Source organism: Mytilus trossulus, chromosome 5 (assembly GCF_036588685.1).
Source record: "Mytilus trossulus isolate FHL-02 chromosome 5, PNRI_Mtr1.1.1.hap1, whole genome shotgun sequence".
Taxonomy (NCBI): domain Eukaryota; kingdom Metazoa; phylum Mollusca; class Bivalvia; order Mytilida; family Mytilidae; genus Mytilus; species Mytilus trossulus.
Genome location: NC_086377.1, coordinates 57,953,844 through 57,980,101, shown reverse-complemented (window position 1 = coordinate 57,980,101; position 26,258 = coordinate 57,953,844). Strand labels below are relative to the sequence as shown.

The following is a 26,258-nucleotide window of genomic DNA, read 5'->3' as shown; positions in this document are numbered from 1 at the left end:
GTTATAATTTGGCTACAAAGTAACAACACTTGGCCACCACCTTATAAGGAACATTCATGCCATGTTTGCTTTAATTCAATTCAGTGGTTCTCTAAAAGAAGACATTTGTATGTATTTCCCATAGGGTCCTATGTTAAACCAAGTCCCCTACTGGAAGCCACCTTGGATGATGGATTGGCTACAAAGTAACAACACTTGGTCAGCATGTCATAAGGAACATTCATGCTATGTTTGACTTCATTCCATTCAGTGGTTCTCTAAAAGAAGTCATTTGTATATATTTCCCATAGGTTCCCATGTTAAACTAATTCCCTGCTGGCAGCCATCTTAGATGATGGATCGGCTATAAAAAGCTGGGTTCATATTCAAATTATTCATCTTCTGGTTCTAATTAAAATGTTGTTTTTTTCTATTTGACTTGTACCAATCACATATCATCATCATCATCATCATCCTTTAATACTGTCTGCTAACATTTACTGGAGCCTAAATACTAGTTGCTCTTCCCATCAAGATTTTGATTTAGCACACATGGTGAAATTGCGATTTCTAATGTATATTCAGCTACTGTGGATTCATTAATTTTTGTAGGTATCAATTTTTTGTGGATTTAGGAAAACTTACATTTTGTGGATATTTTATAACTGGTACACGGTTTTACCAAAGTATGCATATAATCTTATAGAAAATGTGTAATTAATTGAACATTTGAATTTGTGTCCATAAAATTCATAAAAAGAGGTACCCAATGAGCATCACTAGTGTAAAGACCCAACGGAATCCTATTGAATTGAAAAGTCTCAAAGCTGGCCTCACAAAGAAATGTCACAATCACAGGCCTAACACTTGTTCACCTCAGACCTATAGTAGATGCTCAGAATGTCGCCATTTTGATTTCATGAACTAAAAACGTTTTAGAAAATCAGCAGTTTATCAATAAAAAAAAGAACAGAATCATTCAATCTTACTTTTAGAATGGTTTTATTTAATTTCCTAGCAAGCATCACCAATGATCTCTGGTGTTGTTCAAAATTCATCTGACGTTGCAATTTCAATTGTGACGTCAATCACGTGCAGCCAATTAGAACATGTCTTTGTACCCAAAGCTTGAGAAGAATGTCATATTAGTATTCTGTATATATTCTATTGGCCTGTTGAAGGAATTCATACACTTCTTGATTGGAATTTTACAAAACCAGGGGTGTTAAACCTGTGGCAAAGCATGAATTATTGAATACTGCTAAAGGGACATTGCAATTATAAAGCATCTTAGGAATACTTTGAATTATGAAGCCATAAAATTAATTCCTTTCAATAAGAATAAGAAGTAAAATCACAAAAATACTAAACTCCAAGGGATATTCAAAACGGAAAGTCCATAATGGTATGGCAAAATCAAAAGTTCAAACGAATAAGAAGTAAAATCACAAAAATACTAAACTTCAAGGGAAATTCAAATTGGCAAAATAAAAAGTTCAAACACACCAAACAGATGGATAACAACTTCTCAACTTGGCACAGACATTTTCTTGTGTAGAAAATAAGAGTGATACTACTGTAGAGTGTGAATTTAATTGGATTGAAAAAAAGTGACTTGTATAGAAGTACATGTTTAATTGATTTATAAATATAATTAAAAATACAAAACAATATGAGACCATATGACAATAAAATAATTGTTAAAAGACATAATGACGTTTCAGGCTATTCCCCAAAAATGATGTGGGAGGGCAGGAAGTGAATTTTTTGTTATGAAGGCACCTTTGAGGGCTCTAAATGGAGGTCCTTCATATATCATGTATATGTATTTTTCAAATTTTGATGCTTTTTAAAAAAATCTCTATTCTTTTATCTCCCCCATTATTCTCTATTCTTATTGTAATTCCATTCAATAATTCTCTTTATTCTTCAAATTTTAGCATTTTAAAATCATTCTCTCTCCTCCTTCATATCTCAGCTCCCAATTATTCATTTTTTAATCTACATTTATTTTTTATTTTTTTTCTGCCCTTTATTTTCACTGTATCTTTCCCCCTTATTTTCTATTCTGTAAAACCCATTCAAATCCTCCAATTTGCAAATAACTAAAAAAAAAGTATGTTGCATTAGAAATATTTAGAAGTTAGTTCATACCCTCCCTCCAGATCAATTTTAATGGAAAAGCCTATAGCCAAAAAATACCTTAAATAAATAAAAAAAAATACATATTTTAAAATGTTTAACATGGATAAAATATGTTTTAAAAATAAATATGATAAAATATATTGCCAGTCTTAAGATTCACATTAAAATCTAATTATATATCACAATTACATTACAATATATAAAAGTTAATTGTATATAAAACAGTAAAAAAACTGAGAAAAATATTTAGCCACACAAAATTTCACATATTGCAAATATACATTGACTCTAAAATCTAAGGCTCCCAATAGACAATAAAATTAACGATAAAAAATTTGAAAATATATAATTTAATTCAATTTCATATTCTTCAAGTTTGTTGCAAAATAATACCTCAAATCTTATTTAAATGTATATGTAAAAAGAAAATACTGTTTTCTCATTTAAGAAATCACACCTTTGTAAAAATTGCATTCTAATTAATTTGATATAAAATCTTACAGCGAATTTATGGCTACAGCGTTCATCTGCAATTGTAAACGGTACACTTCATCCAATATTTTCCGAAACTATTAAAAATGGTAAAAATGTTTTGATATTGTTTTAATTCTAATAAAATGTTTGACTTAATTTTCCATTCCAATGGCAAATTTTACAGGACTTATGTCGACTATGGTGGTAGCTTTTTCAGAAGAATGTCAGATAAATTATCCATTGTTATTAATTTGTCTATAACCTCTAAGTAAGATTTGTGCTCCTACAAAAGAAAAAAAGAATATTTTTAAAAAACAATTAGATAATAACAATCAAGAGTTAGAGGATTGTTATGGAATATCCTTCTTTGATGATACATGTATCAGATATGTTCATTTTGTCGTAACTACAACCCCAGCCCATTTACACCAATGTAACCATAAAGGTGGTACCTAACACTACAGGGAGATCACTCTGTAAAATCAGTTAAACGTTTTAATAACGTTGTGTTATTACATATATTTATTTACGTCAGGCGTATGAATTTTCCAATTCAGGTAGCGGGCTAATTGTAATAACAATAGAGTAAGAAGTTCCGTTAGTATTTAAAGTCGTGCGTGCACGAGAAAAGTTATCGACAAGGGTGGAGACCATCTGACGAGTAGTGTATTTGTGTATAGGAAGATTTGTAATGTCCGACACTGAAGTATCCATACCAAGTAAGGAGTCCCTTGAACCAGATAAAAATTCCGACGAACACGTTAGTAATGCAGATTTGTTTTCATTGTTCACGACCTACATGAACACCAAGTTGGCAGGGATTGAGAGAAACTTGGACGACAAAACCCACAGCCTTGCAAAGAAGGTGAAGAAAGTCGAGACCACGTTCCGTTTTAAAGGGAACCAAATACAGTTTGAGTTAAATTCTGACATTATAGACAGTATTGACAGAGCCGTATAATACATTGACAGTAAGAGGCCCGCTAGAGCTACGAAGCTTCTTGAAGAGTCCAGTAAAGTACTTAAGAAGCGTAACAAGCTGATCCGGATAGCCGATAAGTCGGAGGGTGGCTGGAACACAGTGCAAGAGTATTTATCAGATGACGTTGCCAGTAACTCTGAGGATGAAAAACGTATTAGAGCGGCGGAAACTAGAGCTGTTAGGAAAATTAAGAAGACAAAGACAGAGAAAAAACAAGGCCGTAAAAGACCCGCTGAAGCAGCAGGAGCACCCAGTCAAGGTAAACATAATGGCGGCAGCTTTATTCCTACTATTTCTACACAACAGCCATTTCGTGGCGGCCAGGGCCAAGCTGGCCCGAGTAGACAAGCCAAGGCCTGAGACATGTGCTATTCATGTGCCAACTTTGGGCACTGGGCTAGAGATTGCCGAGCTAAGGACAAAAAATCTGGATACAGATGAGGTGCCGTTTAAAGAGTATGGACCACACAGTGACATTTTTCGGGTACATAATAATTTAATTTTGTTTAGCTCATATTGTGATTATGAAGAGGGTTTCAAAAATATTCATGTAAAAGGTAGATTACAAAAATCTCTTATTTTTGGCAAAATATCGGAGCATCTAGTTGTATTCTTGATGTAATTGAAAACAGGTATAAAATCCAAATGAGAAATGAACCAGATAGTGTAATTTTCCAAAATAATAAATCTGCTTTCATGCATGAAAAATTTGTTGATTCGGCAATTGAAGATCTTGTTATTTCAGGGTCAGCTGAGGTTGTTAACGTTAGACCACATGAAATAAACCCGCTAACGGTATCTGTCAGTTCGAAAGGTAAAGAAAGGTTAATATTGGATTTACATCATGTTAATGAACATGTAGTTTTGAGTAGAATTAAATTTGAAGATTTGAAAACAGTCAGTCAATATATTAAGTCTGAGAGTTTTGGGTTTATTTTTGATTTAAAGTCGGGCTATCATCAGGTAGACGTTTTCCATGCACACAGACAATATTTGGGTTTTCAATGGAAAAACAAGTTTTATGTTTTTACAGTACATCCATTTGGTCTGAAACCAAGCGGTTATATATTTACTAAAGTTATAAGACCGTTAGTTAAGAATTGGCGGAAAGACGGGATTAAAGTAGTTGTTTATTTAGACGACGGGTTCGGTGTAGCTGAAACGTCTGATATATGTACTTTACATTCTCAAAAAGTGAAAACAGATCTAATTAATTCAGGATTTGTACCTAACAAAGATAAGTGCAAATGGAACCCATCGCAAGATTTAGACTGGTTAGGTTTTCACTGGGATTTGAAATTGGGAAAACTTTCAGTTCCAGACAAAAAATTAAGTGATATTGTTCAGTTATGCAATTTATTACAAACAGGTTCACGAGTTAAAATCAGAGATTAAGCCGCATTTTGCAGTAAGATGATCTCATTGAAGCCTGCTACTGGTTATGTCACACAGATTATGACTAGAAATATTTTCTCGGTGATCAATCAACGTAAGCATTGGGATCAATTTGTAAATATTTTTACCTTCCCAGATTGTATTGAAGAGTTGAGATTTTGGCAAGAGAATATTTTATCGCTAAAACCTTCTGATTTGTTTAATATTTATTCAGATTTTCATGTATTTACGAACGCGAGTGACACAGGCGCTGGTGGCTTTGTCTCAGATACAGCTTATGTTTTTCACAAGATGTGGTTAAATCATGAGAAATTTAGAAGCTCCACATAGAGAGAGATAAAAGCGATACAAGTATGCTTAAAATCTTTTAATAAAGTACTTAGAAATAGTACGGTTACTGTACACACAGATAATCAGAATGCTGTGAGTATAGTGCGGAAAGGCAGTAAGGTGCCCGAGTTACAGAACTTAGCTTTAGACATTTTTAATATTTGTGTTTTACATAAAATTTCTTTACACGTCATTTGGGTCCCTCGGGAGCAAAACAAACTAGAGGCTCTAAAGAGCCTGTGTCGCTCACCTTGGTCTATGTGCATATTAAACAAAGGACACAAATGGATTCATGACAAAATTGTATTTTGGTGATGGTGATGTGTTTGAAGTTCTTACTTTTCTGAACGATTTTGCTTCTTACAATTATATCTATCATGAACTTTGCCCATTAGTAACAGAGAACTATATTTGGTAAAAATTTACATAAATTTACCAAATTAATGAAAATTGTTAAAAATTGACTATAAAGGGCAATAACTCCTTAAGGGGTCAATTGACCATTTAGGTCATGTTGACTTATTTGTAGATCTTACTTTGCTGAACATTATTGCTGTTTACAGTTTATCGCTATCTATAATAGTATTCAAGATAACCAAAAACGGCAAAATTTCTTTAAAAATTACCAATTGGAGGGCAGCAACCCAACAACCAGTTGTCCAATTCATCTGAAAAATTCAGGGCAGATAGATATTGACTTGATTAACGATTTAACTTCTTGTCAGATGCTCTAGATGCTTTGGTTTCATAGTTATAAGCAAAAAACTGTATTTTACCCCTATGTTCAATTTTTAGCCGTGGCGGCCATCTTGGTTGAATGGCCAGGTCATCAGACACATTTTTCAAACTAGATACCCCAAAGATGATTGTGGCCTAGTAGTTTCAGTGGAGATTTTGTAAAAGATTACTTAGATTTATGAAAAATGGTTAAAGATTGACTATAAAGGGCAATAACTCCTAAAGGGGTCAACTGACCATTTTGGTCATGTTGACTTATTTGTAGATCTTACTTTGCTGAACATTACTGCTGTTTACAATTTATCTCTATCTATAATAATATTCAAGATAATAACCAAAAACAGCAAAATTTCCTCAAAATTACCAATTCAGGTGCAGCAACCCAACAACCGATTGACCGATTCATCTGAAAATTTCAGGGCAGATAGTTCTTGACCTGATAAACATTTTTATCCCATGTCAGATTTCCTCAAAATGCTTTGGTTTTTAAGTTATAAGCCAAAAACTGCATTTTACCCCTATGTTCTATTTTTAGCGGTGGCGGCCATCTTGGTTGGTTGACCAGGTCACGCCACACATTTTTTAAACTAGATACCCCAAAGATGATTGTGGCCAAGTTTGGATTAATTTGGCCAAGTAGTTTCAGAGGAGAAGATTTTTGTAAAAGATTACTTTAATTTACGAAAAATGGTTAAAAATTGACTATAAAGGGCAATTACTCCTAAACGGGTCAACTGACCATTTTGGTCATGTTGACTTATTTGTAGATCTTACTTTGCTGAACATTATTGCTGTTTACAGTTTATCTCTATCTATAATAATATTCAAGATAATAACCAAAAACAGCAAAATTTCCTCAAAATTACCAATTCAGGGGCAGCAACCCAACAACCGATTGACCGATTCATCTGAAAATTTTAGGGCAGATAGATCTTGACCTGATAAACATGTTTATCCCATGTCAGATTTCCTCAAAATGCTTTGGTTTTTGAGTTATAAGCCAAAAACTGCATTTAACCCCTTTGTTCTATTTTTAGCTGTGGCGGCCATCTTGGTTGGTTGACCAGGTCACGCCACACATTTTTTAAACTAGATACCCAAAAGATGATTGTGGCCAAGTTTGGATTAATTTGGCCAAGTAGTTTCAGAGGAGAAGATTTTTGTAAAAGATTACTTTAATTAACGACAAATGGTTAAAAATTTACTATAAAGGGCAATAACTCCTAAACGGGTCAACTGACCATTTTAGTCATGTTGACTTGTTTGTAGATCTTACTTTGCTGAACATTATTGCTGTTTACAGTTTATCTCTAACTATAATAATATTCAAGATAATAACCAAAAACAGCAAAATTTCTTCAAAATTACCAATTCAGGGGCAGCAACCTAACAACCAATTGACCGATTCATCTGAAAATTTCAGGGCAGATAGATCTTGACCTGATAAACATTTTTACCCCATGTCAGATTTGCTCTAAATGCTTTGGTTTTTGAGTTATAAGCCAAAAACTGCATTTTACCCCTATGTTCTATTTTTAGCCGTGGCGGCCATCTTGGTTGGTTGACCGGGTCACGCCACACATTTTTTAAACTAGATACCCCAATGATGATTGTGGCCAAGTTTGGTTTGATTTGGCCCAGTAGTTTCAGAGGAGAAGATTTTTGTAAAAGTTAAAGACGACGGACGACGACGACGGACGACGGACGCCAAGTGATGAGAAAAGCTCACTTGGCCCTTCGGGCCAGGTGAGCTAAAAAGCTGATTTATTAAGTAGAATAGTAGATGTAGATGATTGGAGTGTTTCCCCTGAATTTTTTAGATTTGTGGATTTGATGTGGGGCCTACACAGTTTTGATAGAATACTGAAAACGCAAAAACTAAAAGATTTAGTTCGATTTATTGGAATCCTGGTACATCAGCTGTAGATGCTTTCACAAGTAATTGGTCTTGTGAAAACAATTGGTTAGTACCTCCAGTTTCGCTAGCATCTAAGACAAGCAACCATTTAGTTAAGTGCAGAGCAAAAGGCACTTTGGTTGTCCCTAGATGGCCTTCGGCACCATTTTGGCCTTTACTGTTTAACGAGAATTTATGTTACAAGGAATACGTGGAAGACATATTAGAATTTCATGAGAAGGAGAGAATTTTTGTACCTGGACATAACTTGAATTCAATATTTGCAAAAGGGAAATTTTCCGGTACAGTTCTAGCAGTAAAACTAAATGCTAATATTTAAAAACTTTTTTGTAGAAAACGTTCGTCACTGGACATGGTATTATTTGGTCATCGGACTATATTTGTACAGATGTACTTTGTCACCGGACCTTCACTGGAAGTGTACTAGCCTACTTGGTCACTGGACCCCTGAGAAGTATTTTATTTGGTCATTGGACCTTTTTTGTGTTCACCACTGGGTGATAGTTGGTCACTGGGCCACATCTGGCCATTAGAGGTAATTATATTTATATATTTAAGTTGATTCAATGTTTTCCTTTTAAAAAATGTTAAAAGAAGGTTTTGTTTGTAGAAAATTTTTTCATCCGGATTTTGGAATGACAGTGACCGTGTACACAGTTCAGAATTGAAAAGACTTCTATTTCATTTATATTCCACGGTAATTGATTCGAGAGCAAAGACTACCGTCTCCAAGTATGCTAACGGTTTTAAAAGATTTTTAGCATGGGCACAAAAATATCCAGAAATAGAATCAATCCTACCGGCAAGTGAATTGTACATAAGCCTTTATTTACAACATCTCATGCAGACAGTAAAGCATTATAGTTCAGTTGAAGGGGCTTTCTACAGTATTAAGTGGGCACACAAGTTAGCAAATTTAGTTGATCCTTGCATATCTGATTTAGTTCGTAGTATAGTAGAATCTTCGAAACGGATTTTGAATAGGCCTGTACAGAAGAAAGAACCAGTAGATGCTACTATTATAAAAACTTTGTTTAAAAGATTTAGTAATCCCAGGACACTTAGAGATTTGCGATTATTATCTATTTGTACGGTTTCATACGCAGGATTCTTGAGATATAGCGAACTTTGTTCAATTAAGGCCAATAATCTGACTTTCAAACCAGAACATTTAGAAATTTTTATCTCTAGCAGCAAAACAGACTGTTACAGGAAAGGAAAAAGCGTTGTTATAGCCAAAACGAATACACCATTTTGTCCTGTAGCAATTTTGTTAGATTACATAAAAGCAGGTGACATTGTTTTAACTTCTGATATGTATATTTTCAGATCAATTGTTTATGTTAAGAAATATAACAAATTTGTTTTAAGAAACAATAATGCAAAACTGTCATATACACGTGCAAGAGAAATCGTTAAAGCAGCACTATCTTTCATTGGTTTAGATGCCAAATTATTTGGCCTTCATAGTTTTAGATCAGGCGGTGCTTCTGCAGCCGCAAATAATGGAATTTCAGATAGACTCTTTAAAGCGCACGGTCGTTGGAAAACCGAAAACGCAAAAGATGGATACATTGCTGATAATCTTGATAAACGTTTGTCTGTTTCTAGAAAACTCGGCATCTGACATGCTTTCTTTGTACACTCGAAGATGGTCACCGCACCTGACAGTCTCTATAATGGTGTTTTCTTTATTAATACAGAAACAATTTCACTGCAAATAATTGATACATGCGTATTATTTTTTCGTAGTTGGTATATTAGGTTGTCGTTGAAAAATAAGGAGCCTAGAGCATATAAATAATTTATTTTCGGTTGAACAGAGTGAATTGAGAAAATAAAGCTAATTTCCTAAAGCATGTAGAGCAAGATTTTAGTTAGCTTGCTGGCTTTGTTTTTATATTGTACAATCATTAGGATAACACCCAATTAAATTCAAATATTATATATACAGGTTAAACTTTGCCTATATATATTGTTTAAAGATGTCAATTTTATTTACAAAGCTTGTATAAACAATTATACAAACAAAGCAAGCAAGCCAACCAAAGTTTTGCTTTACATGCATTAGGAAATTAGCTGTAAGGGAATGTTTAGCTTCTCAATGATCAAAATAAGTGTCTGTCAAACCGCTATGTAACCAGTGTAATTTTTCTGATAAAATGGTTGGTTCAAATTTTTTGAAATTTTTATATTTTGTCAAAGGGTCAAAGTAAATATTGTGTCAAAATTTTATGAAAATTAAACGAGCCAAATTATTTTTAGTGAAAGTGTTGGGTACCAACTTAAACAATGATCATGTTTTTTTAAAACATGAGCAACACAACAACCTTCCAGAGCATTTGAGATCAACCACAGTTTTTTTATGTTTTGTTTTGTGTACAATTATTGTCTTTTGATCTTTTTCTTTTAAAGCCGTGGCTCTGACATTTTTTTTTACGACTTGTGAATGTCACTTGGGTATCTTGCAACACTCTTCTTTTGTATTTACTTTCAAGCAAAATATTTTTTTTTCTAATATGACGCTGAGAACACACGTAATTCGCATTAACTAATTTGAATTACTTTAATTTGCATTCAAAAAGTTTTACGTCCTTACGTCAGTTCTAATTCGAAATTCAATGCGTGTCAAATTCGTTTTTGCTGTCCAAACGACGTTAACATTTAATTCATATAAACAAAAGTGTATTTCTAATGCGAATTGAATAATTTGAATTAGACAATTCAAATCAATTTGAAGAAGATTGTGTGAACGCAATTAGCAAATTCAATTTAAATGTATGTGTGAACAAGGCATGAATATCAACGAAATTTTTTTTCACCTTGTCCGGATGGTTGAAAGATCCTTTCAAGAAGTTCACAGACTGTTTATCATAGCTAATGTTCAAACCACACTGTTCACATTCTGAGATCACATGATCAGTATCTGTAAACATAAACAACTTTAAGAGGTTCTCCACAGGATATTTGGATGCTTTTGAGCTACAGGCTGTATTCATAGTCTGCAAGGATTGTCTCTAAAATGGAAAAAAAAAATATTATGTATTAAAGGACCAGTGTAAAAAATAAAATGGATTCTATTTAGGGCCTTGTATACTTTAAGAACTGTTTAATCAAAGCATACATAGTTACCATGGAAATAACTGTGAAAATGGAGTAACTATGCTAGATTTTTAGTTAATGATAGTTGATGACTGTGTTTGATATGAAGTTAAAACTTTAAAGTATCATTTCTTCATGTGAGTGAGTGCTTTAATATTGTGTAATGTGCTTCATTTTGTGACAAGTTATAGTTTAGGAGACACATCAATCATTAAGGGTCTCACTTATAAAAGGATGAGGGCTATTCCAAAAGCAATTTTATAGTAGAGTAGGTCTAGTCACTTCCCAATGTTAATTCCTGTTCTTGTAATAGACTGGACACTCTAAAAATCATTTTCTTTCTAGAATATTCTTCTTTCAAATTCTTTAAAATGATTTCTGTTTCTGTTTACAAATTACCTAATTGTTATATTTGAATTTGGCATTGGTTTATAATCGTTTGTCTTTTGACTTTAGCTGCATGGGTTAATGTGGCAACAAAAATATTTTTCACATTTTTCAAACACAAAATGTATCCGTAATTTCAAACAAGATTTACCTGGATGTTTGAAAGATGGCGATGTAGAGCACACAGTAATATTGGATACTGTTTACATTGATAGTGGTGGAGCAAACGAAGACACCTGACATTATTTCCTAGCATGTATTCAATACTGGTCCTATAACATAAGCTAATGAGGGATGAAGTCCTGTAAAACAAATTTATCTCTCCTTTAACTCTTCAACTTTTCATTTCAAAAACAATGTCGTAAACATACATAATACAATTTCCAGCATTAATATTTATTTTCTGCTCTTTAAAGTACCTTTTAGTATAAGGTTAAGCATTTAATGTACCTTTTGGTGTAATTAAAAAGGCAAAGCATTGAGATCTAAATATAACAAGTTCAGCTATGCAACATCTTTTGCTTCATGGGGTTGTTGTCTCATTGCTTTACATGGACAAAAAATTGCTACCATGATTTCCACATGAATATCACATGAAATTCATCTCAAAGAGCCGATACATGAATAACATAAAACGCATGTGAAAATTTCCTTTAATGCATTCTCAAATAAGTAAAATTCATGAATCAGAACTAATTTGTTCTTGAAACATACATTATGCATAAATGTATAAATATAAAAAAAAAAGACAGTTCTCTCATAAACAAACAAAAATCAAATTGTAAAATATGTGTCTTTTTCACAGTTATATATAGATTCTTACATTGATACCAGTGGATTATCGGATTTATCCAATCGAGATAGTTAAATTATCAATTTTAAAGTTCAAGCCACCTCGGCGAGTACTTTAAAATTTATAATTTAACTATCGAGATTGGATAAATCCGATAATCCTCGAGTAACTATTTAAGAATCTGTTTCTCTAATGATTGAAAAGACATTTTCTTTTTTTGTTTACCGAGAATTCCCTTCGAGTGCCTTTCACATTGCACGAAGTTGTCAATTTCATTAACCCTGTTATCATATTTTGGTTCATCCAGTCAGCCAAAAAGGTCATGACCCTTAAAATCATCCAATGATCTTCTGAGATCACCAGCAACCACACGTTGATTAAATGTTTTTATACAATGGGTTCGAAAAGGGATAAATTTCCATAGAATTAGAGAAAATTAAATATGAATTATAATAGTTGACACTTTGTAATGACTAGCTTTACATCTGTCTTACCGTAAATCTTTACTTAAATCATAAAAGTGCATCAAAGCATCAGTCTGACCCAGATTATACAATAAATAAACACTTTCAAACTCCTGTCTGTTGTCATGGTCACCAGGTACAACTGAGTATACATATAATAGTCTTTTCAAACATTCTTGTGTATGTTGGTTGTTAATCTTGGGGTCGAATCTTGCTATTGGTTCAGTACATAATCTATGAATAAAATGACAACTTTATCATAGTTTGAAAATATGAACATAAATTTGTATATAAAATATCGACTAAAATAATATCTATGCCTACATTAAACAGACATTCAACCATATATGACCCAAGACCAATGTCCAAAAAATTGAATCTCCTCCCAACTACCATAATTCAGTCATTTCATTGGTTTAGCTCCATTATGTCTTTTGGCTGTAACTTTTTGATGAAATCCTGTCTTTTTTTAAATAGTGGTTAATTTGTTTGTTATTTTTCCGACATTTTCTTTAAACATGTATCACTTTTATATTTTTTTTAATAAAAACATAGAAAAGACTGCAATGTTATTTTAAGGTTATTGTACCAAAAAATATATTATAACTTATTGTACCAAAAAATATATTATAAACTGTAATTTGATTATTTGAAAGATATCACCATTTTCCATTGTTTTGCACTAGACTGTTGTATGTACATTTGTACTGATGTAGTAATTTTTTTAACATGCGTAATCATAAGTGAATGGTCTTCATAGCACATTTTTTCTCAGTAGAGACAACCAAGATAATTTTAACTGCTAAATCTGTTTCAACCTAAAAAAATGTATGAATGCAAAAATGTAAAAAGTTTTTACTGTAAATACAGAAATTATTTTTATTCTTGTGAAAATGTGACAGGGTTATAATCGCAATAATTTAAATCACATTTTGAAATTCTAACATGAATTTAACAGGATTTTTCTCAATATCCCAAAAATTAGAATCGCATTTTAGTCTAAAATGACAAAATTGCAATAATATATACTTCTACCTGTATCCAGCATAGATATGAAATCTTGCTATTTTTTCTAGTATGTTTATACCACTGCTGCCCCCTATATTCTGTATCACCATATCTTGTCGAACACATCGTAATCGGTCAAAAACAAAATCGTATATATCTTTCCAGGCAACATCTTTTCTCGCTGATATACTGAAAATTGAAACAAGAGTGCACACACTGAAATGTCTCGCCTTCTTTACTAATCATTGATATTATGTTGATAGTCCTAAGTATAAAGCTTTATTACAACTGTCACATAAACTTAACATTAACCAATACAGCTAAACAAAGACCAATGAACCATAAAAATGAGGTCAAGTTCAGATGAACCATGCCAGGCAGACATGTACAGCTTACAATGCTTCCATATAACAAATATATATATAGTTGACCTATTACTTAGAAAAATAGACCAAATACAAAAACTAAACACTGTGCAATGAACCGTAAAATTGAGGTCATGGTCAAATAAAACCTGCGCAACTGACATTTAGATCATAAGATATTTCAGTACACCAAATATAGTTGACCTTTGGCATATAATATTAGATAAAAAGACCAAAACTTAAAAAATTAACTTTGACCACTGAACCATGAAAATGAGGTCAAGGTCAGATGACATCTGCCTGCTAGACATGTACAATTACAATCATTCCATACAACAAATATAGTAGACCTATTACATAAAGAATGAGAAAAACAGACCAAAACACAAAAACTTAACTATAACCACTGAACCATGAAAATGAGGTCAAGGTCAGGTGACACCTGCCAGTTGGACATGTACAACTTACAGTCCTTCCATACACCAAATATACTAGCCCTATTGCTTATAGTATCTGAGATATAATGGACTTGACCACCAAAACTTAACCTTGTTCACTGATCGATGAAATGAGGTCGATGTCAAGTAAAAACTGTCTGACGGGCATGAGGACCTTGCAAGGTACGCACATACCAAATATAGTTATCCTATTACTTATAATAAGAGAGAATTCAACATTACAAAAATTCTAAAAAAAAATTTCAAGTGGTCACTGAACCATGAAAATGAGGTCAAGGACATTGGACATGTGACTGATGGAAACTTCGTAACATGAGGCATCTATATACAAAGTATGAAGCATCCAGGTCTTTCACCTTCTAAAATATAAACCTTTTAAGAAGTGAGCTAACACCGCCGCCGCCGCATCACTATCCCTATGTCGAGCTTTCTGCAACAAAAGATGCAGGCTTGACAATAAAACCCCAAATTTGTTTTACTTTTTTGTCAGTTATTATATGCCTACTGAATGGAAAATGACTTTAATAAGGGGGGCTATTGTAGTCGAGTATAAAACATAATGGCAAGGGGGTGGGGTGGTGAGCTATGGATTTTGTTTTGGAAACAAAAAATGTTTCCAGTTTTTGGCCCTGAAAAAATATTGTTTGTTTCCCCCTCAGCTGCACTATATATATATATAATGCTAAAATTGATTTCGACTTGTCACCAAAATTTGTCCTGAAAAAAATCAATAGCTCACGCCCCCCTCCCCCTCCACAAAAATGAAGTAAATAGTTGCTGCCTAATTTATTTGAAAAGGTCTTCCCGAATGGACTTGACGTACACAGAAATATTTGCCACTGGTCTTTCTTAAAAAAACGATTCACGCATAAATGCATGACTAGAAAAAGTGTGAGGTAAATGATATGTTTGTCCAGTATCTCAGTTCCATTAAATAACACGTAAAATAAATAAAAAAAAAAAACGTTACCTTATTCCTTTACCAAATATTCCTTAGAGAAGAAATACCATTAGAAACGAACAAAAAAGATAAAAAAATGTAGTGATCCCTAATATCTCAATCCTTTTTTCCCGGCTGTAAGCATGCTGTTGCAGCTAACGTTTTCTAATGCGTTATCGAGACATCTCTAGTATATTCAAACTACAAACTACTGCAAATTATAAAAATTGCTTTAATAAAGTAGCAACCATATAACTTAACAAAAGGGGGAGGGTTATTATTTTTTTTTTTATCTGAGTCAGATTTTTTTTGCGCGTACGTTTTTATTCCTTTTTTTTCGATGCTGGTGATCAACTACTTTTTTTTCAATATTAAACACTATAATGTATGGGGAAACTCTTGATTCAGAATAATTTTTTTTATCATCTGTATGACCATTTTTTTTTTATCAAATTGGGGATCGGAATATTTCCATTCCCATCCCCCCCCCCCCCCCCCCCTTTTGAAGTCAAATGGTTGTTCCCTTACCGCTAGAAAAGTTTTACAAAAATTTTGAATTCAGTTATACGTAATGAACATTTAAATGACATATAGTTTACAAGTGGGAACAAATATTATGTACAGGTAGCTAAACAAGGTGTATAGATGTGAACAAATGTAATGTGAAACCAGTGTACACTACACTAAACTAATTGTAAACATGTTTACTCTACACGGCGTTTGTTGTGAACACGGCCTAAGATGTGTATACATGGTATTAGTGTATAAGATAGCATATAATATCTGTGTATTAGATAGTGTATTATATGACTGTATACAATAGTGTATAATATGAATGTATACAGTAATGTATGAGTTGAATGTATACGATAACAACAACAACAACAACAACAATACTTTATTTTAAGAGGGTTACACAGTTAGCTATATAACTAATCTTCCCTGAGGCCCTCGTAATGAAGAATCAAACAAAACACAAACATATACTAGTACATTGCATACATACATTAACATAAAAAGTAAAGTGTGATAATAATGTTCAATACAACTTGATAAAATGTGATGAAAAAATAAAGATGATGACATGATCAGTTTTAAATATTATTTATACAGCTAGGTTGATTTCAATAAATGATCTGTTATTTTGTATTTGAAAGAATTAGTATTTGTAATATTTCTTAACGGTATTGGCAAATTATTCCACAAGAATGGTCCCGAATACATAAAAGATTTTTTGAATAATTCTGTTTTTGGTTTAGGGAGTATGAGGTTTCCTTGAACAGCATTTCTCAAGGGTACGGATTTCTGTCTGAAACATAATGAAACTTGTTAGTAAGATATGATGGGGCATCATTATTAATGCACTTAAATGTCATCACTAACTTATGATATTTTATTCTCTGTTCAACTGTCATCCAGTTTAAGTGTTTGAATAAGGGTGCAGAAGGAGCGAATGGGTCTGTTTCTAGTATTAATCTAGCAGCCCTCTTTTGTAATTTTAATATCCTTTTTAAACCCTCACTGCTACAACTACTCCACACTATACAACAATAATCAATAAGTGGCAAGATATAACCATTATAGAATAATTTTCTGCAGTCTAGATTTAGAAATTTTTTAATCTTTAATAGTAGATATAGTCTAGATGATATTTTTGAGCAGATCAAGTCAATTTGGGTTGTCCATGTGAGGGAAGGGTCAATTTTAATGCCTAAAAGACTTTCGCATGTGGAAGATTGTATCACTTGATTGTTAATAGTTCAACAACTCTCATTGTAATGTGGCATTGCTCTTTGCTTCGTTCCAATAATCATAGATTTTGTTTTATTTTTATTGATGAACATATTGTTATCATTGCACCATGCCTCTACACCATGTAAATCTTCTTGTACCTTTGACTGAAGAGTTTGATAACAATTACCAGAAAGATGTAAAGTTGAATCATCGGCATATAAATCAGTGCAACAATTTTTCATATAAATAGGAAGGTCGTTTATGTATAATATAAACAGAAGGGGGCCTAATATGGAGCCTTGGGGAACACCACACTTGATATGAAGTTTTTCAGAATGAGCATTACCAATTTGTACTTGTTGAGTTCTTTCATTCAAATACGATTGAAAAAAAGAAACAGCAGTATTATCAAACCCATAAATTTCAAGTTTTTTACAGAGGATATCATGATCTACTTCATCAAAAGCTTTCTTAAAATCCAACAGGACTGCTAAGTTGATATTACCATCATTCATATCCTGTATCCATTTATCTATGATATTGATAAGGGCAGTTTGGCAAGAGTGTTCTTGTCGAAACCCAGACTGTGCTGGGTGTAAAAGATCTAATCTTTTAAGATAGTCAAACAAATGTTTTGAAACATGCTTTTCTAAAAGTTTTGATAAAACTGGAAGAACAGAAATTGGTCTATAATTTGTTGCCATGAATTTTTCACCAGCTTTAAAAACAGGGGTTACTCTTGCATTCTTTAAAACACAGGGAAATGTACTTGTATCTATTATAGTGTATAATATGAATGTATACGGTAATGTATGAGTTGAATGTATATGGTAATGTATGATATGAATGTATACGACAGTGTATAATATGAATTTATACAGTAATGTATAATATGAATGTATACGATAATGTATAATATGAATGTATACAGTAATGTATGATATGAATGTATACGGTAATGTATGATATGAATGTATACGGTAATGTATGATATGAATGTATACGATAGTGTATAATATCTATGTATCAGATACTGTAGTGTATAATATATATGTGTATAAGTTAGTGTATAATATCTGTGTGTAACATATTGTATAATATCTGTGTATCAAATGCCGTAGTGTATAGATAGTGTATAACATATGTATCAGCTATTGTAGTCTATAGATAGTGTACAATATCTGTGTATAAGATAATGAATAGTATCTTTGTAAAAGATGGTGTTTAATATCTGTGTATAAGATATTGTAGTATATAATATCAGTGTGAAAGGTAGTGTATAATATTAGTGTATACAAGTGTAATATATATCTGGAATTTATTTTACTAACCTACCAAGAAGATAATCGACAGTTCTGACTAAAACTTCTGGAGGTCGAAGGTCATCTGGACCAGGGTCTCGTTTACCTGCTGCTGGCCTACTGTATTCTTTAACCATTTTATCTGTATCAGTCTGAAGCCTAAATATACGAAGAAAATGTAAAATAAATACAAAATTACCCCCCCCCCCAAAAAAAAAAAAATCCCTCTCGCTGGTTTTAAGTGATTCCTTGATGCAGGTTTTCTTCATTTTCTATTTTTTTAATGTCATTTTCTCTTTTCCATTATTTGGACTCCTATTATTTGTATCCATTATTCTAGATCTCTATTCCTTTCAACTGACGAACTTTATGTATTATTTTGCACTTAATGAAAACAAACAACTTTGAAGGTTGACAAGGTTTCTTTGTCAAATTTTTCATATACAAGCCTTTTTAATTTGTACTTTTAAAAATTGTTAAAAATTTAAAAGTTTGTTATTTACTAAAATTGGTATCCAAATTCATATTTAATGACTCCACGTACATGAATAGAAGAAAATGGTTACCCTGTCTATACATCCAGTCTAGACATTTTTTTAACTTTGATTACATGTATTTTCTTTATGAATTAACTGAAACGTGTTAGCCTTATTCATGCACTAATAAAGCTTGTTAAAATTAAAGTCAAATCGTCCAGAAAATTTAAAACAGATTTTACAATAAAAAAAAAATACAAGTATTCTATTTGTGTTACATATGTTACAAACAGTTACCTTCCATTTTGTAATGTCTTTTCAAGGAAATGTACTAATCTTTCTCTAGTTCTTCTGAAAAATAAAAAAATAAAAGCAGAGCATTATTTCATGTATTTAGATTAAGAGTTTATTAAGAATTCTAAAAAAAAATTGGAAAGGTTAAGATCATGCGATGTTACTCCAGGTTTGTCATATTTAGTTTTATTTTGACTCTTATGCAACCATTTATGAATGGTCACACCATTGTGATCATGTATAAACAATAAAGGTAAGATTGTGCTTGATATTCATATAATTAAGAAATCATCTCTCACTCAGTTAAATTGAGGTCTGGAGCTGGCATGTCAGTAATTGTTAGTAGTCTTTTGTTTATTTATCATTTTGCTTAGTTTCTTTTGTTACCTTATCTGACATTGAACTCTGACTTAAACTGAGTTTTATTGCTCATATTTCTTCTGTGTGTTTCTTTATTCTTCATTGTCTAGATGTAAAGGGGAGGGTTGAAATGTCACAAAACATGTTTAACCCCACCACATTTTAGTGTCGAGCCTGTCAGGAGTCGCTTGACTTTATTAGTCTTTGATGATTTTTAATTTTGTTTAATTATATATATGTAGATTGTTTTGGAGTTTAGTATGGCCCCTATTAAACTGAACTAGTACACAATTTTTATTTAGGGGCCGGCTGAGGCCGACCTCTTGGTGCAGGATTCTCTCAGTGTGTTGAAGAACCATTGGTGGCCTTCAGCTGTTGGCTGCTCTTTGACATATTTCCCATTTCCATTCTCAATTTTTATTTTCAGTCTCTACACTTCAACCATAACAACTGTCACAAAACCAACAAAGACTGTACGTCTTCTATGAGTGTACACATACATATCTGTAGAGCAACAGAGCCAAATATATGTCATTTGGTGGTTTATATATGGGGACGAAGTCCCCATTCACAGTAGGAAAATCAATAATTTTTTTTTAGAAAATTCTACTTATGAACTCAAAATCATTAACTTTTTTTTCAGATCTATTTCTGTTTCCGGTCTTGTTGGCATATTTCTTTGAATAAAATGTATATTTATCAACAAATATAGGAAGGAATTCAACACCCAATCATTTTTAATAATTGTTTGAAAAAAACTTTCCTCATAACAGCGCTTCTTTAATTACATTGAATATGACATCAAAACTTAAATCCCTAACAACAGAACCAATATCTGAAAAGTCGAGGTATTTCCGTTTCTTTTACCAACATGTTGGAATTAAAAAGAAAAAATTAATACAGACTTCGTCCCCATTCACAGGTTATGACTGCCTCATATAATTTAATGGGACATAGTCCCTAATTATGATCATTGATGATTTATTGATGATAGAAAATTAATTATTGATGATTTATTGATGATAGAAAATCGTAAATCACAGATCCACGTCACATGAAATTATCTCTCTTATTAAATCAAATTCAAAAAGAAGCTCATATTACAGTAACTAAACAAGATATTAAAACAGCAGCAAGAATTTTAGTTAATAAAAAGTGGCAACATAGATGGGATAATAGTGATACAGGAAGATTTTATTACAATTTTCATCAGACTGTCAGCAATAAATCAACATTTGATTATCCAGATCATAAAACAGCAAAAATTATTAGAAATTTAAGATCCGGATATATATTATTTAAAAAATTACCTAAACAAAATCAATCAAAATATTGACCCCAAGTGTGATTGTGGTCAGTGTGATTGTGGTCAATTAGAAACTGTGGAACATTATTTATTATTTTGTGAAAACTATGAAGAGGCAAGACAAAAACTTATACATGAGATATACTTTCATGACTTTAACACGGGGTAACTTATAAAGTGAGAAACGGAATCGAAACGAAACGAAACGAAATATAACGAAACGAAACGAAATACAACGAAACGCAACGAAATATAACGAAACGAAACGAAATGAAAAAATAAAGAAACGAAACGAAACGAAATGGAAAATGAAAAAACGAAATACAACAAAATAAACGAAATAGGCCTATGGCTATATATAATATATCTTTAACATTGTTATAGGAGGTTAGGATTTTGATTTTAAAAAGGTGGTGTAATTAATTGGTTTTTTTTATTCCAAGTTCCGAGTCCAAGTTAAGGGGGCTACCATTTAATTGGGGTTTTTTTTGGGGAGGGGGAGGTGGAGAGGGCTATGATGAAATTAAAAAAAAAGCCTGCAGGACAGGGATTTGAGTATTAAAAAAGGCAAGACAGGATTGTTTAGTAAAAAAGAAGGCAGGATGAGCAACTGGGCAAAAAAACTGGATAAATTTATATAAAAAAGGCAGGACCAAATATAGTGAAAAATAAAAAGGCAGGACAGAGATTACAACTAAATAAAATGCAGGACAAAAAATTTCATCCTAGCCCATACAAATCAAATGGTATCTCCCTAAGTTTGAATTGGCCAGGTTAAATTTGACAAGAAATTACAAATGTGAAATGGTAACGGCTGACGAGTAGCCATAACGAAAACTAAATTGAACTGAAAAAGAGATCTGAGGTGAACGTCCTGTGTTTGAACCTCCCTTTTTACCAAACATGAACTTGAATGGAGATATACATTTGGAATGTTTTTCTCCTGGATTGGAGACCCCTTCAATCTTTTGAAAATGATAGGATCCGCTGCTGACATCGATGAGAAAGAAAATCAACATACCTAGATGGTAAAAAAGAGTCCACCATGTTTTAAGTGATTAACAAATATCTACATCGTGTTGCAAGCTGATTATCTCAATATAGATATATTGAAACATCTTACTGACAGCAGTTCGGACTTGTGTGTAGGTTAAACCAATATCTTTGGTTAAGTTGCTTTCAAACTGAACCATGAAATCATTGCTTTTGAGTGTAGTTACTTTTGAAAGTAGTTTAGTCCGACATATAGACAACGTTCTGTTCATCAGACTAGACTACTCAAAAGGGCGGGTGAATTCGTTTGAATTGTTTTACATTTATCATTTCGGGCCTTTTATAGCTGACTATGCGGTATGGTCTTTGCTTATTGTTGAAGGCTGTACGGTGACCTATAGTTGTTAATAACTGTGTCATTTGGTCTCTTGTGGAGAGCTGTCTCATTGGCATTCATAATACCACATCTTCTTTTTTTGTAAAACATTTAGCGACTTGAGAATTTCAGAAAAGGTATCAAAAGTCATATATATAGGTAATTTGGGACAGGATAATTGTTTTTCTAGCCCGGCTCCTCCTTTTTCCATAAATTTTTGTTTTGTTTTTTTGTTCTCTTTTAATTTTAACGCTTATCTGTATATTATGATCATTTATTAAAGGGGGGATCAGGGCAGAGGCGGATTTAGGGAGCCCCCCCTTTTCTGAAACATAATTGGTTGCTTATATAGGGAATCACTGAAGCATGACCGGAGCGGACCCCTTCTGGATCCGCCACTTCGGAGGGGCCCTGATCCCAATATCCCGGGCTTAAAAACATGAAATCCTGAGGTTCTGAATTTATTATACAAATTAAATATCTCGACATCCCGAAATTCGAAAAAAGAAATCTCGGATCCCGAAATGGTCAATCCTGAAATTTAGATATTAACAACACCCGCTCCAGACGTCCTGAAAGTGTATTTTCTTTTTACAGTCAATTCTCAGTTTAATAATTGATCCACAGCGGTCATTGATGCCCAGATATCAATACTTTGTTCGGCCAACATTAGTGATTAGTTGGCACAGTTGGTAAACAGTTGGCGTTGGCAGGACAACACGAGACCAACGTTGGCCCAACAACACTCAGCCAACAGTTATTTTGACACTGTTGGCCCCTCGTTGTCCAAACAACACTCAGCCAACAGTTATTTTGACACTGTTGGCCCAACAACTTGGCACCAACTGTCATTTTTGTATGGTTGGCCAAATGTTGGCCCAACATTTTCTTACCAACTGTTATTTAAGTAGTTGGTCCAATGATATTCGACTTATGTCGTCCATTGGTTCAGTGTAAGATCTTCTTACTTAACCCCCTGAACAATTTTAAACAAACGTTATTTGAATGCTCATTCTTAGAATATATTTCATGACAATATTGAAATATAAGCCAATATTGTGCCAACAATATGCCAACGTATTAAGTACTTATCTCTCGTTTTATACCACGGATTTTTATTTATTTTTTAAATATTATTCCAAAGTGCAAACAAAAAGATGTGCTCTTCATTCTCTTTATCTAATATTTCAAATCGGTGTAGTCATCTAAATGTATTTATCTTATTGTTTGAGTGTTTTTTTGCGCAAACAAAAAATATTTAAACCAGCCCAAAAAAATAAATAAAATTTGAATATAGTTTCATTGGAAATTATTCATTAAGTTCTTCTGATCATTTGACACGAGTGGATTTTTTTTACTCTATATATTATCTATAACACAATACAGTATAGTCCATAATATACTGATTACTGGTAAAAAATAACATGGAAAGCATAACAAAACGTTGTTAAAGACGTTGGCAAACTGTAGTACGACCAACAATGACCAAACATAATTTCAAAACTAGACTACGTTGGCGAGACTGTTGGCAAACAGTTAATACTGTTGGCAGATTGTTGGCAAATAATTAACTTTGTTGGCATACTCGGATGTTGGCCCAACAGAGACCCAACTATTGGGCCAACGAAGGGCAGATGAGCAAAATGACGTTGGCCCAACATAGTTTTCCAACGTTGGCCCAACACAGTCATGTTTGCTATCTGGGTATATTATTCAGACCCTCCCTATTTAATAAACCCTGTGACTGCCGTGGAGAGTAAACTCGAAAATGATATCAGACAGAAAATACACTTTATTCGTAGTACATGTATATGTATTTGTTTCAAAGTAAAAAGAAAAACACAAACCGGAGGTCTAATTTGACTTTGGTAGCAATACACAGTTAGGAAAACAACTTAAAATTGACACTCATAATTTTTAAACACCCTCTTTCCCCCCTTGTTTAACAAAGAAAGTTTTATATGTGTGTTATGCTTGTATATACTTGTAGAAAGACAATCTTCCATAGATTTGATTTCTAATGGTCATAAGGGTGAAATATAATCCCTTTTGGGTGTAACCATGGCAACAATTTGCATTTCTTAGATATAAAATATAGCAAAAAAAGGGGGGTGAACGTGTCACAATAGTCTCCAAAATTTGATCTAAAGGAAAATTTCAATGAATTACAGTGATACCTTTCCTGAATCCATAGGTTTATATCTATCAAGTGGTAAAAAAAAATCATATGCTTTCCTGCTCGTTTTTCCATAAAATTGGATTGAAAAGATCGAGCGCAAAATCTTTGTTGATAAACACTACTATAATTTATGGACCTATGAACGGTACGGATAGGAAAATACGGACTGTCAATCATAGAAATGGCCTATAAAACATGTTAAAATCAATCTAAATGTTCATATAAACCCACTAAGAAGGCTATATTATTTTTCAATTATCTAAAAATCAATTGTATTGTACAAAAACTTTCATAATTAAAAAATTCACAGGGGCCATAATGCGAAACTAAACTTCTAACTGTGTATTGCTACCTTAAATTACGTCCAATGACGGATATGAGACAGAAAATACACTGTTTTCGTAGTATTAATGTATGTTCAAAGTATACAGAAAAACACAAACCGGAAGTCTGATCTGACTTAAAATTTCGCCCAATGACAGAAACATATCCGGACGTCTTTTTTCTAGTTTTTCACCCCAAATAACTCAATCTGAATAATCATATGAATGGATGACAAATGCGATTATGCACTGAACCCATAGGACACAGAGGCATGATGATTAATTTATTGTGGAAAGGAGAGAATCGACACCCAACATGAGGTCTTCTCGTTTAATAATATAGATGATACTGTTTTAACGTGGTTGTAACAATGATAACTACATCAACAGCACCAAACAATTGTATAACATAAGGGTCAGATCATTTCGTTTCTTTATTTTCCATTTCGTTTCTTCATTTTTTCATTTCGTTGCGTTTCGTTGTATTTCGTTTCGTTTCGTTGTATTTCGTTTCGTTTCGTTATATTTCGTTTCGTTTCGATTCCGTTTCTCACTTTATAAGTACCCCTTTAACACAGGATCGTTGCATATTGATTTGGAACTTTTATTGTCAATGGAAAAAAACGACAATGTCTCCGTCTCTAACGAAACACTAATGCGTTTGTTGGGTGACTTTATTTGCAAGTCGCGCTGTTTTGATTAATGAAATTTTTTTATTTTTTTTTATTTTAAATTTTTTTTTTTCCTTAATTAATAAATGTATATATTTTTAATTTTTGTCAAATTATGTTAAGCGCAGTTGCCACCTAAAAGTATATATTTTAAAGTACAAGTGAGTTGTTAACCAGAGTGAAATATATACACGCGAGATTTCAAAAATTACAAGGGAGACAATCCAGTGTCAACAGCGACACCTACAGAATACAGAATAATATTGATGATAGAAAAATCAAAAAAAAGTTTTAGTAGGGTTTACAGACTAGAAAGCGGCATATAACGGAATTTCGTCACCGCCTGAAAAAGCAAGTTAAGTACCTTGTGTTCAATTAAGGTAAATAAGATTTTTTTTCTGAAAAAAGTGGCTCAAGTGCCTGCCAGGATATAAAATTTTATGAAATATAACCCTGGATACTCTCCCAAGGCTGATTTAAATATGTATTTTCTCAAATCAAGCTAACAGGTAGAGTCAATAATTATCTTACAGCTCTATCTCAGCTGCAGGGCACATAAAGTTGCAAGTTCCCACTTTGCAATTTCCAAAATTTTTGTTTTCGTTCATGTTCAATGTAAAATAAAAGCTTTTATACAACAAAATTTTAGTCTAGGATAAAATCGCTTAGCTGAGAATGAGATGTATTTTATAAAGTTAACACCAAACTCGAAACAAGAATGTTTAGTTTTCCGGGAAAATTGTAATCCTTGTCAGCAGTACGTTTCA

The 26,258-nt window shown here is 32.7% G+C and overlaps 1 protein-coding gene across 1 annotated transcript; it reads right to left on the bottom strand.

Annotated features, from left to right (window-relative positions):
- Nucleotides 1-1,605: 1,605 nt before the first annotated feature.
- On the bottom strand, nt 1,606-26,179 carry LOC134718968 (germinal-center associated nuclear protein-like). Its single transcript, XM_063581849.1, has 8 exons — nt 26,023-26,179; nt 19,287-19,340; nt 18,544-18,672; nt 13,743-13,904; nt 12,738-12,941; nt 11,602-11,752; nt 10,784-10,978; nt 1,606-2,881 (listed from the first exon to the last, which is right to left on the bottom strand). The coding sequence occupies exons 1-8, from the start codon at nt 26,097-26,099 to the stop codon at nt 2,795-2,797; spliced, it is 1,059 nt and encodes a 352-aa protein (XP_063437919.1). The 5' UTR covers nt 26,100-26,179; the 3' UTR covers nt 1,606-2,794.
- Between the last annotated feature and the right edge of the window lie 79 nt (nt 26,180-26,258).